Below are 14,099 nucleotides of genomic sequence, written 5' to 3' on the forward strand. Positions count from 1 at the left end.
TTATGTTGTTCATCCTGTCCTTACAGATGTCACATGATAATTCTGAAACTAAAGACCATACCATTAGTAGATGTACCATTGTAATGATGGGGTTCCAACCTGTGTTAACCATCCTCAGCGTTGCAATGTTCATCGCCATTCACGCTGGCAGAGCGTTAGAAGTCTTCGAGGCTGTCAATGTCATCGAAGCCTTAGACAACGCACCGGATGACGATGATGACTCCGATGACGCGACAGATAAACGTAACGAAATTGAGAGGCTACAGACAAGATTTCGCATGAGAGAAAAACATCCCCATAGATCAAATCTCCGTTTTGTACTTGCACATAAACTTGTAACCCTTTGTCTTTTTCTCTGGGGTGCACTTTTGGGCAGCTATATTTTAACTTTGTGGTTTGCACCGGGGGTGCCGCCCATAGCTCTCATCATAGTATGTGTAGCCAATGTTCTGATCAACATAAGAATAGCAATGACGCTCGTGGTAGTGATGGGTTGTTACATCGGCGTCATCGCCTTAGGAGTGTTTGTCATTTGCGGAGGATGGATTTTTATCATTATATACTGGAAGCTCTATCTTAAAAAGGGGAGGAAGTATAGAAGAGGAAAGAAAGAGCGATTCAACGAAGAACAACCGCTTAAACATTACGAAGAGACAGCGAGTCAGATTGACAATTGAAAGTCAATTATTTTTTTCTCCTTCAACTTCATAGTTTACATGTTATAATGTTAAACTGAAGTTAAATTGTATTATATCATATTACTGGTTTATTCTCATGTACAGTATTAAAAGTCCCCGCAAACTTTTGAACAATTTATTTATGGCGTGTTTTTGGAATTGGTCTATGTTCACAGTATTTTGTAATTCAAAATAGATATAGTTTCAATACTTTGGTCTACGTGTTTGATTAAAACGAATTTACGTAAGAGGGCAAATATGAGAGAGAGAGAGAGAGAGAGAGAGAGAGAGAGAGAGAGAGAGAGAGAGAGAGAGAGAGAGAGAGAGAGAGAGAGAGAGAGAGAGAGAGAGAGAGAGAGAGAGAGAGAGAGAGAGAGAGAGGTTATTAGCATAATGCATGTTGGGATGGGAACCTGAACGAATATGACGGCCACTAAAATCAATATGTTGCATTAACAATAAACTCATTGAGCGAGATGTTTTAACTTTTAACTCTTTAAAATACACAATTGGTTTACTGTTCATCGGAGTCGATAACAACAGTTTAACATTTGAACGTACCTGGCGACACTTGATAACTATCACGTGACTTCATCAATGCCCCCGGCATCGTTAATGCACTGCACGTCCCAGCTGAGGACTTCGACTTTGCGCAGTATCTGCCTTGGCTACGACCGGACTTAACCTTAATGTTAAATTGGCGTCCAGGGGACGAATTCTACCAAAAAAGCTGATTGGTTTTGAGGAAGCAAGTCATCCTTACTATGGAGTGCTCACTGACTTGACTCAACTTCAACAGGTTATGTTTACTATCATTACACGTAACTAGGTAAGACTGCCACCTGTTACAACAGGTATCAATGACACACGCCTCGCATGTTTGATAGCTTTACCCTCGCAGTATTCCGTCTTCGAGTGATATCGAAATCCGCTCTGTACAAGTATCATCAAGTACCAAAAATATATTGAGTCTGTATGAGATAATAGCGCGTTATGGTGTTATGTGGTCACTTCAAATTTTTTTAGGGACAACTATGAGTGATTTTTACTTTATTATTCGGTCAGGCTCCGGTCAGCGATTTCAAATGTATATAATAGTTATATATTTGACTATAGCCCCATTGGCATAGGTAATATTCTCAACTCCTACTTGAGTTAGATGGAGGGTTGTTAGTGTTACAGTGGATTTCAAAATAGCATTCAGCTTCTCTAGATCTGTTTGATACAACAACGCATGACATCAGTCAGAAACTCCCCTTGCTACACTTAAATAACAAGGGGGCAAAATATTGCTACATTTTGTCTAAACAAATATGCAAATTTAAACCAACGTACTGAAACTAGACGTATACACGCGCGCGGGCGTCAAAGTTTTGACGTTGGTATGGGATGTCTGCATGGTGGCGTCAGTTCATTTCATTTTAGACAAAATGTAGCAAGAAATTGTGTCCATTTTCAATCTTGCTGTAGCATATGCAACATATGCTTGCTTATTAGCGTCTGCATGATTTTATCAAACAGAGCTACCGAATGGCGTTTTGTAATTCGCTGTATGTACACAAGTAACCACATCCTCAAACTCTCCAGATTACGACATCTAGAGATATGGGAGGTCTGCCACAAACGTCCAGAGATAAGCCACCTGTACGTGGGAGGGTTCGTATCCGAAATTGGAAATAGTCCTAAATCTGCTGTGCTTGTAAGCGCGAATGACTTTGTAGTGGTAGTTCTACATATAAATGGAAAATTATCCTACCACCGGTAGAACTCGGAACCAGGACCCCCTCAGCTAGGAACATCTGAAATGGGATGTTTATTAGTTGGTTGTCGGCAATGACAACTGATATAATAGCTGGTTCAGATGTATGAGACTGGAAGTCAAATGGTGCAATATTTATAGTACTGACACGAGTTTTTGTTATCTCAACCACAGTACACAACCTTTGAAGGTCAGCATTACATGTAATCCCCGTACTGTAATCACGACACTTTGATAATCAGAAGCCCATTGTTTGATATAGATCACGCTTGCTAAGGATCACTGTCCGAAATATTCAGTATTGTAATTATTTGTATCACGAACGTATTGTGCTTATGTAAGAGTGAGTGAGTGAGTGAGTGAGTGAGTGAGTCAGTCAGTCAGTCAGTCAGTCAGTCAGTCAGTCAGTCAGTCAGTCAGTCAGTCAGTCAGTCAGTCAGTCAGTCAGTCAGTCAGTCAGTCCGTCAGTCAGTCAGTCAGTCAGTGAGTGAGTGAGTGAGTCAGTCAGTCATTCAGTGAGTCAGTCAGTGAGTGAGTGAGTGAGTGAGTCAGTCAGTCAGTCAGTCAGTCAGTCAGTCAGTCAGTCAGTCAGTCAGTCAGTCAGTCAGTCAGTCAGTCAGTCAGTCAGTCAGTCAGTCAGTCAGTCAGTCAATGGGTGGGTGGTATGGATGAGTGTGTGAGTGAGTGAGTGAGTGAGTGGGACACAAACATATGTATGAGATGTTGATGCTGCCAACGCTTTGCTACTACAAGTGACACTCCCGGTACTTGCACATGTTTACGTCCAGGAGTACTGTACCTTTACGTTATCGTGTGTGAATGATAATCAGTGATTGGATTACGGCTTACCTAAACTAAGCAGTATCACTTACACGCTGGTCTGTATTACCATGGCAACCTAATTAAAATGTTTAACACGTAGACGATAGACAGGTTTATTTAGATAACGGACAAAAGATCGACATTTTCAGGTTTCTTGGTCATTGAGGTCATCGTACGACTATTATTGTTAGTATAATATACTGAACTAAAGTACACGCGGGATGGTATGGGATGTACGTTTAAACTTTGAGTGGATATTTTTAGAGGAAAAACACGAGATTGAATTTTATGTTGAAAAGAAAAGCTGACCACAACAAAAAGGTATGCAGACATTTGTGCAACATTTCCAAGAATTTAAAAAGTATGTATGTATGTATGTATGTATGTATGTATGTATGTATGTATGTATGTATGTATGTAGGTAGGTAGGTAGGTAGGTAGGTAGGTAGGTAGGTAGGTGTGTGTGTGTGTGTGTGTGTGTGTGTGTGTGTGTGTGTGTGTATGTATGTATGTATGTATGTATGTATGTATGTATGTGTGCGGGTGTGATTGCACATAGACCCTCCACCAATGGTTTGTATGTATGTATGTATGTATGTATGTATGTATGTATGTATGTATGTATGTATGTATGTATGTATGTATGTATGTATGTATGTATGTATGTCAAGGTAATTGCAGTAGTTGCCAATTTGTGGATAAATATTTACCACATAGCAACTTCGGTATACTGTATTTTAGTTCTACCGTTTCTCGGTGACAATGTCATTGGTGTTGAGAATGAATGGAACGCTCCTTAGCTCTCTCGAACAAATACTTAATAAGTACTTCAACTTGTACTATATATTTTGTAAGGTAAAACATATAGATGTCCAAAGTATTGTCCATTGGAATGTAATATTGTGTTATTAAGCCTCAAGAGAAAACCCAGGACAATTCAATCATTTCTACAGAACAAATTTACAATAATCCACTTAGAAATAGTTTTTTATGTGGTAGTCATTGTATTGTCCCTAAAGGAAACGAAATCACAACGTATATTTGTGGGGTCATGATGATCGAATGGTCAGAGTAACCGGCTTAGAATCTGCAGGTTGCGCGTGTCTGAGCCTCGCAAGAACACTAATGATTTTAGTTTTGAATGGCTTTCCTTGGGTAAGATTTGAACCACGATTGTGCCACAGTCAACCCAGCCGTATAATTGGGGACCTGGTAGGATAGAGGTTGCAATGTGAATGATTTAATCCTATGCGCTTATAGAGGCTGCAATGGATTGTATGCTAACAGGGGAGTTAAGTATAAAGGGTCGTTGTGTCGATATAGATCCGAACCAGGGGTAATAATTGTTAAGCGCTTTGAGCACAGAGTGGGAAAGCACTATATAGAAACCAACATTTATTTTTATTAATTGACATTTCACAAAACGGGCTATTATAATGTAACTGAACCTAATGATGTCTAATTAACGCGTGTGTCCTTTCTTTGTCTATTAAACTATTTGGTAAGTCTAACTAAGTACTTATGATTTCTATCAGGGACACTCATCCACTGTTTTGGTAGGGATGTGTCGCACTGGTGTAATATCAAGTCAGACTAAATTTAGACCAATTTGAACAAAATACTGCCACGTTGTAATTTTATAACGGGAGGATTGATAACATTTTAGACCAAGCCTAGATAACCCCCATTTTAGCTCTACCTCCCTAAATCTATACTCCCATGCTTTTAAACCAATCCCCCAAATATAACACCCCACTTAAGACCAACCTCCTCAAATCCACACCCATTTTATACCAACACTCAAAAGTGCATACACCGAATGGTAACACATCAACATGATGGCCATCATGTACATATAGAGTAACAATTTGACTTGGTAAAATATTCTAATAGTTATGATAATTTTTGTCATATTATCAACCAATAAGTCGTTTTGTAGTTTTGGTATAATTTACTACAGTAACTATTATACTCAAAAGACTTCAGTTCAAAATGGATATATTATATATTTGATAGTTTATAACTTAGCGTTGTATGACTCTGTAACATACCTAGCAACTGGAGAACTTAATATACCACCCTATTAAAACAGTTGTGTGTGCTAATCTCTACTATTATAGGGGCATTAAAAATTGAACTCTCCGAGTATTTTTGGACCAATTCCAGTTGTTCAAGGTAATTGGCATATTTCTGAAAAGTAGGTCACTGACTTTGAACCTGTTTCATACCACATAACAAGTTTATAACTACACATACTTGTTTTGCTGACTGTTGGCCACGTCTACTTGCCTAATAAGTCATGATAAGATGTGTATGCTAATATTGTTCTGCTACACTGGGCCGCAAAGAGACTAGTTACAACTTGTTTTTAATTGACAGGATTATGTCAAAGTTGACTTGTGAGTATCAAGCAACTGCGAATACATGTCAGTCAAACTATCACAAATCAACACTCCAGCTTTTCAACTGTTGTTATGACGTCATCAGACAAAGGTCCAACATTTGGTTGTGGTCTCTCATGATAACGATCTAAACTGGTGATTATTTCAAGTTCCCGGCATACTACCTTCTAAAGTACGTACATACAACGGAAGCACCCACAAACCCAACATTTTTACATGGCAAGGGTCAATTGCTTCTTCCGTATCAGTCATATTCTGTATTTGAACTGCTCGTCTTGTTCGTTCCCTGTCTCATTCTAACCGTTGACGGCGCTGTGCCGATTTCGATCGCACGGCGAAGCCACTGAGACGTAATGAACTTGATAATGGAATGGGATGTTGAGAAACAGCCACACGATCTTATTTATTGACATTTTTTGTTCTCTTCCCTCTTTTGTTTTACCAATATAATTATGATTTTTATTTGTGTTATTTAATTTCAGAAAAACTATAGAACCACATCGACGTTACTATCACATGACCCGCTGAAAAGAAAAGAAATATCAGAGATTTGAGGAAATATTGGAACTATATCAAGCAGAAATGGAGTCGTCTGAACCCGTGGATAACTCATTAAAAACATTGACAACACAAAGTACATGTCTGCCTGGTCAAAGCGAAAATAATAACAATGTAGAACATCAGACGAACCAAACTGTGCAAAGTTCTACGGAGCATTCACAAATGAGGAGTTTTCCGAACTTTTCGAAGGAAGCCTGGAGCGAGGATGAAATCGAGGAGAGTAAAGGCACCAAAAAGTCGTATGGCAAAATGACGAAACTTTTGAAATCAATCAAATTTAAGAAACCAGTGCTTCGAGAGAAGAACAAAGTCAAGAAATTTTAGATTATGCCAGTTTTTTTTCGATTGCAACAGTCGTTGAGGGACGTACTAAAAAAGGCGTACACGCAAACTAGAACAGCACGTCGTAAAACCAAAGGCCACTTTGCGGCGCCATGAACAACCTCGTTCAACGACAACGTCAACGGCACATACTTGTATACGGATTATATTATTCTACTCATCGTCGTAAACCACAGCCTCTTTTACGGCACCGTCCAGTGTTGCAGAAGAAATAACAACTCTGGTTTGCCAGATTGAATTCTTATGTGTGTGTCTTTTGCAGCCAAAACGACAACCAAGCGAACAACAATGAATAACATTCACACGTGTGCTACGTAAAACGGTGCTTGTATGCATAATTAGAGAATTATAAATTAGTGGATGAATATGAAATATTTTTTTAAAAGTTAACAATTTCTAAAGCTGTGTTGAAGAAAATATATTTTATCTTCCCGTGACATTTAAAAAAATATATTTTGTTGAATTGCCACAGCTGTTACTCAATATATGTTTAAGTAATGTGTTTTTGTACTGCATACAATGGTTTGGCAGTTTTTGTCTTTTGATGGCATAATTAGTCGTACAGTTCAGTTCTTTATCAAAACCATGCTATTTTAAGTGGGTTATATGCAAATATGTCGTATGCTCAGGTAAAAGTAACAATAACATTTGTAGTAAAAACATAGAAAAACCGCAGTTAGATTTTCCTAGGATGAACTCAAGTTGATTCAGCAAACCGTATCTGCTTAAGGCCATCCTTACTTAATTCTGTGTTTCTCTTGACAATCCCTTCAATCTGACGCAATAAAATGACGCCCTCTACGGCAGGGTTAAAACAATATCACAACGTCATTGATTGTCACATAGGAAAATCATGAGCGCGTATCTGAGCGAAAATTATAATAATAATTGTTTAGTGCTGAAATTCGGAGGGGATTTATAAAACAAACGGTTCAAAATTGATTTCTAAGTCATTCAGAATGTTAAAATATCACCAATAAACATATATGTACTTACCTTTGAAAAAAACAACACTTTTTTGAAAATTGTTATAGCGATATGGACTGATCCATAATTTTTGAAAGTGTACTACAATGAGAATCATAGCATTACGTAAGAGCGCCCTCATCTGATCGTCAATTTGAAGCTTATGGTTTGTGTACTGGAATGTGTGTGCTTCTTTTGTGCATTTTTCAGAATATTGAATTATGGTTTGTTGATGAAATCTGTATATTTTGTAAAAGAAAAGCATCATTCTATACAACACTAGTATATATACATTTTCATAAATTGTTTTAATTCATTTTGTTTATGCAGCCCATTTTAATGGAAATATTCTAAACAAACTTGACGAAATAAAGCAAAGAGTAAATAACTTAATCTGTACGTCTTTCTTACGAATAACTGTATACTCGAAATGAAATGTTACAAAACGAAATTCTCGTTGAAAACAAAAATTATTATTGACAATGACAAGAGATGGCATTGTACAAAAGGAATCATGTTTCCTTCAGAGTTTTCAAAATGTGTTCCTTGTTATAGCGATCTTAGTTTCCACGGCCCCAGGGGTCCTGTGCTTTCTACCCTTTAGAACTTCAGTAGATTATGAAATACAATGTTTGTCATAATCTACTGTATAAAATCCACCCTCCTACACATACCATGAGCAGAGCTATGAGCAGCACCCCCGGTGGCATCCGCAAAGTTGGAACATAGCTGCTATGCCCACTCCAACGAGAAAGACAAAGGTTACAACTTTATATTTGAGTATAAAACGGAGATTTGATCTATGGGGATGCTTTTTTCTCCCATGCGAAATCTTGTCTGTAGCCTCTCAATTTCGTTACGTTTATCTGTTACGTCATCGGAGCCATCATCGTCATCCGGTGCGTTGTCTAAGGCTTCGATGACATTGACAGCCTCGAAGACTTCTAACGCTCTGCCAGCGTGAATGGCGATGAACATTGCAACGCTGAGGATGGTTAACACAGGTTGGAACCCCATCATAACAATGGTACATCTACTAATGGTATGGTCTTTAGTTTCAGAATTGTCATGTGACATCTGTAAGGACAGGATGAACAACATAATCAAAAAAATAACAAGGTTCCCTAGAATATTAACAATAAAGGGAAACAGGGTCCAAAACGGACTCGGGATGGGAACAATTTTATAAAACATGTAATAAAGCCGTGAAACATACAACGAAAGTAATGTGGCCAGACAGGAAAGGAACATAAACAACTGATCCAAATCTTGTCGGTCACGTAAAAGGTAGTTTTCGACCACAATGATTCGGGTGCGTTATCTAAGGCTTCGATGACATATACAGCCCGTCGACATCCAATACCATTTTTCATATTGGACACAATTGCGAAGTCTTGCTGTACTTTACAGTAACATACGCCACCAAGGACATTTATTGCATCATTTCATGAACGCCTCAGTCAAGGATCACGTGATAATACAGAATTCAGTTACTGAATTCATACCAGCCTCTCTGAAATTATGAATTTTTATTGAAGTATCTATTATCGGGATGGGCAGATGCTGTTTAAAAGTGTTCGATCATATAGTTCATACACTAATTTTCTGATCGGAGAATTTTTGTAGAAACTTTATTTCCGAATGTTGCGTCAATGATTACATGAAAATGTTCATCATATTAGAAATTACTAAATTGTGGTGGGAATTACGAAAAAAGTACGGTTCACCATTATCCGGTTGAAATTGTATACGGGAGTATTTGTCTGCGTGTGTATAGTAACATTTGTCCTTCAAAAGTTGACGGTATTGTCATTGACAATTATTATATACAATAATGATATTTTATACAGGTCGTTAAAAATAGACATTAATGTGTTATTATGAAACCATATTGTTATGAAGGTGTTTACTGCACTGCGAAGGATTGAGGACATTTTAAGGAAGTACATTTTTTTATTTTGCGACCAATAAATCATTTTTAAGTTGGTTAATCGTACATTTTTTTCCTAAACCAAGAGTTTGTTGTATGGCCATATTAGCGGGAACTGTTGTTGAAATGTTGTTTTCATTCTATATAGTAGTTCATTATTGCAATTATGATATTTGTGTATAAAGTTATCTGCTTAGCTTCTTTACCAAAGAACGAATGATGTGAATGTAGTCTTTGACGCCGAGATGTGATGAAGGTATCAAACTGTTGTGGGTTTCATGAGCGCGCCCTCTACGGAGACAACTTGCCAGTCTACCTGTCATTCTACTATTTACTATTGAGTTTCATAGATATAGTTATCTATAACAAATTTTCCCTTTTCGCCTAAACCATGTCGGACACAGGTCAGCAACATTTTTTGCTGAAGAGTGGTAGTCTGTTTACCACTCAAGGTATGCGGTGTCGCAGCGCCCTCACACAACAGCCAACCATAACCCTTTCAACGAGCGTGACGCCAACGTTGTATGTTATAATTACTGACTAGACTAACGTTAAACACATACAACATGGCGATACGACATGACGTATCCAAATGAGCCATACTTCATAAAATCAGAAAAAAGAGCAAGAATCATGATACATTTTCAGAGTAATTGTTTCAGGCCAAAAACGATGTAAGCAGTATGTACATTGACAGAAATAAATAAATAATATGGTAGGTATTTCATCATCTAGGAAATATAAAACTCAATAAAATTTAGAGAGTCTGCGTGAAGAGAAGAAACTAATCCAATATGAGTAAATAAATTAGGTACCGTCATGTATTGCTGTGTACCCGACACCTCGACAAAGTTCGACAGCAAAAAGTCTATAGGAAGTGTCTTTTGACGGATGTATGTCGTAATGCTAGGAAGGATGGCGGAAGGATACAAAACTGCTGCTATGCAGCATGAGGTTGCCGGGCGGATGTCAAAACCTAAATGTGACACTCCGCGCCAGTGAAGAAAATATTGTCGACCAATAAAATGTAAAAGTAAACCGAAATATACAAAACTGATCACAAATACACAGTACGTCCACAGCAGGGCATTTCTTGAATGTTGGCGGTAAAAATGTTCATATAATAACGCACAAATGCTTGCACAAATCATTGCTATAGAAACGCCTTCACCAATGAACCACCAGTGTCTGTCAAATCCGGCTAAAGGAGCGGGAAAGTTTAGTTTCAGAAAAGCCCACTTGATATCATTCTGTGCATAATTTCCATGTTTGTTACGCATTTCAAGTTTATTTGCTAATATGTATTGTAGTTTGTCATAAAACCCCTCATTTGGTATGGCATCGTCTTGTAAAATTATACTATACTTCGGTTCGTATTTTCGTGAATTATTTAAACAAAATACGTAGTCATCTTTCTCCTTCAAGTATCTACTTCGTCGATCAGTTTCAACGTTGATGGCGCTATTCATCACCATAGGAAAGTACTTGGAAAGCGCCATGGCTTCAGAATGACTCGTTGGGTTGGCATCCACATTGCAGATGAATATTGTATTGCGATGTCCATGTTTCTGTTGCTGTAGGTTTTGATGTAAACGTGATAATACTTGGGTTAAGTATTTTGGATTGGAGTTAACGTTCGTTGCATCATTGGTTCTGCTAACTGTTATGATGCCTATAACTATGTTTACATCTGTCCTGATGTCATTGTATTGGCGAAGTGTGTCATCCGGGTCTAATGTTTTCAGGTAACTTTCATCTTCGAATATTCGTTTACTGTTCGCTTCATTTACTAATTGCAGGTCTCTGTTCCGATCAGCTACGTAATAAAAGGAGTACGGTAGACTTCCACACAACAATGGCAAGACGAAGAGAAAGGTCAAAGTGTAAATACAGAACGTTGAACCTAGGTGAGTTGAAAGCAGACGAAGGGAACACCTTTTCCTGTTCACAAGAATGCGGAACATCATAATGATGAATACGCATGCGCACCTCTTCTTCTAGTCTGCCTGATAGTGCTAACGAAGGTCAGTTTTGACGAAGCACAACTGGCCAACTATATTTTCAATAACAACCCCTTCTTTCCCTATAAAAGCGGTCTTCAAATTGAAGCACTACAGGGAATAACAAAAGTTTTATAATCCACTCTCAGACTTCTTTCACACGAATTTAAAGGTGTGAATATTGATGTTTGCAACAAATCCTATCACATCTTCAGTTACTATATAGTAACCATATGTACGTGTTCGTATCTCTGTAAAAATGGAACGAAAAAAAGTTTAGGGTCGTCGTGAAAAACTAGGTGGGGTCGGGTAACCGGAACCAAACAACTTTTTTTTTTATTTGGCCTAAAATGAAATCTCTATGATACTACGAAACCAGAGAGACTATAGCGTTTCAATTATAGCATATTGTTTTTACGACTCACACAAGGTTTTTTGTTACAAATTACATAAAACAAAATAACAAACACTGATAGCGTGCACATATAAAATGATACATTGTATCTCACTGTGAACATAATTCAATATCAGTGTCGGTTAAAACTTACAAGGAAGATTAAAAAACAAATTGTTTATTTGCGTTCACAGTGAGATAAAATGTTACATTTCATATGCGTGAGCGCTATCAGTGCCTGTATTTTGTTTGTGCAATATAATTCGTAACAAAAAATCACGTTGTTTTAGATCACAGACAAGTAACACACCCTTGTCTGTCGCTTAATGAAAATTTTATAGTCGGCTAGATTTGGTAGTATGTCTGCTGTCTGCTAGCCTGTTACAATGTAACTTTATACAAGTCAATAATTAACCATAACTATGGATGTATACTGCATATGTACTCTGCATAATATGCGTGTCATGGGTGTTCGGTACGAATATCACCTAGTCATGGCCCTATCACAACCAAGGTAAAAAGCCCAACACCGTAATATCATGAGTGATATGTAGACGATGTGTTCTTTTATGCCCACAGGTAACTTCACTCCAGACGTAGATCACACGTGTGTAAGCGTGAGGCCGTTTCGACTACCGTGTTCGTTCAGTCACTGAATATAAATTATATTTCATTTGTATGTCTTTTGGTATGTCTATGATAAGACTGAGTTCACTATAAAATTACTTTAGAAAATAGAACGACTCGTTATGGGGGAATAAAACAAAGGGAAAACTGGTGAGACGACACTTACCTAAGCCAGACCTGCCAAACCCAATATTTATCTGTATCAAATAGGCACGACATGACCGTTTGAACTTTGCGTATACATCCTGTACAGATTTTGTTTACTTATGCAAATGTTATACTCTTACAGGTAGATGGGTGGATATGGATGTGCGCCTTTTCTTAAATGAACTCTGAGGGCGGAGTACTACTAACGCCATACCCGGACCATAACTATGCGATCTGCCAGATTAAAACCTGGTCAAGGAGAAATCTCCATCTGCGCTATTTACTATATTTCAGGTCTACTGTTTACGTTCTCTTTTGTTTATACATCAGGTGCAAGGCAGTTGATGTGTAAAAAAATGGAAAATGTCGCTGCAAGTACAAGATGTGAAATAAAGGTTAAAAAAAACAAATCGAGACTTCTCCTTGATGAGATGATTGCATCATCAGACAGAGGTGCCCTCTGCTCAGACTGCTGATGTATAGCAATAGACTCTCTCGCAGGCCTTGGAGCTTCGCATATGGCTAAATCCTGGGTTGTTTTGTATGTACTGTTATCTACTGCATAATTGTACTCGAATATCCCTGTTGTTGACTTTCGTTGATGTGTTAGCGTGACGCTCCCTGTTAACGCGAAGCTCGAATCCACGACCATCACACAACCACGACAGTACCAGCCAGTGACTCGTTATGCACGTATATCCATTGTACAGTGCTCTTTCGATATTATTAACGTAACATATGAAATTCATATAAAAAACAAAATGAATTTGAAAAGAAATTATTAATAAACTCATAAACAAAGAAATTTCAACATTCCAGATTATGTACTGGTCTATCACTAAGGCCCAAAAAATTGTTTGGTTCCGGTTACCCGACCCCACCCTAGTTTTCACTGCCGAAATTAAGGATTTGTTTTATGTATTCAAGAAAAAAAATAAAATCGCGACAATTGTGAATCTCGCGAGAAATAGTTGATTCGGAAGCTGACATCAGACAATACTAAAAGTGTTCTTCTAATCTGTAATGGCTGTACAATTTCATATATTTAGTAAATATGACCAAAAATGGTAATAGTTGACTTTTCCACCGATAATTGACATTTTTGACAAGAACCTTGAGGTCTTCAAGCTCTTGATAACTCATGATTTATTGCTCAGCCTCTGTTTTGTTTATGTATTTTGTACCAAAACATATTACGCGAAGTACGTAATTAATCATATCTCCATTCAGAAGAAATACTGCCAGTCCTTACATAGTAAAAGTATCAAGTAGAGGATGATCATTTTAGTGTTGTAGAATTAAATTATTTTATTTCAAAATCGATGCATATACATTTACCTAATATTGGTAGTAAAATATCGACATTCGTCACTTTACATCTTAGAATGTTTAAAGTCTTTTGTTTTTTATTCAATAAATGAATTCGGGTTTAATCAATGCCATCAGACCCTGAATCAAATTCCCACTTCAAA

At 37.6% G+C, this 14,099-nt stretch overlaps 1 protein-coding gene across 1 annotated transcript; it reads right to left on the minus strand.

Annotated features, from left to right (window-relative positions):
- Positions 1-10,128: 10,128 nt before the first annotated feature.
- Positions 10,129-12,698, minus strand: LOC144448533 (GPI-N-acetylgalactosamine transferase PGAP4-like). The gene is made up of 2 exons (XM_078138799.1): positions 12,647-12,698; positions 10,129-11,710 (listed from the first exon to the last, which is right to left on the minus strand). Exon 2 carries the CDS (start codon positions 11,424-11,426, stop codon positions 10,191-10,193), a length of 1,236 nt encoding a protein of 411 aa, XP_077994925.1. The 5' UTR covers positions 11,427-11,710; positions 12,647-12,698; the 3' UTR covers positions 10,129-10,190.
- Between the last annotated feature and the right edge of the window lie 1,401 nt (positions 12,699-14,099).

The sequence above is a fragment of the Glandiceps talaboti genome, chromosome 17 (assembly GCF_964340395.1).
Source record: "Glandiceps talaboti chromosome 17, keGlaTala1.1, whole genome shotgun sequence".
NCBI lineage: Eukaryota > Metazoa > Hemichordata > Enteropneusta > Spengelidae > Glandiceps > Glandiceps talaboti.

Bases quoted from the DNA above. Each gene is read 5' to 3' on its own strand.
- LOC144448533 (XM_078138799.1), bottom strand. From the start codon at position 11,426: ATGATGTTCCGCATTCTTGTGAACAGGAAAAGGTGTTCCCTTCGTCTG.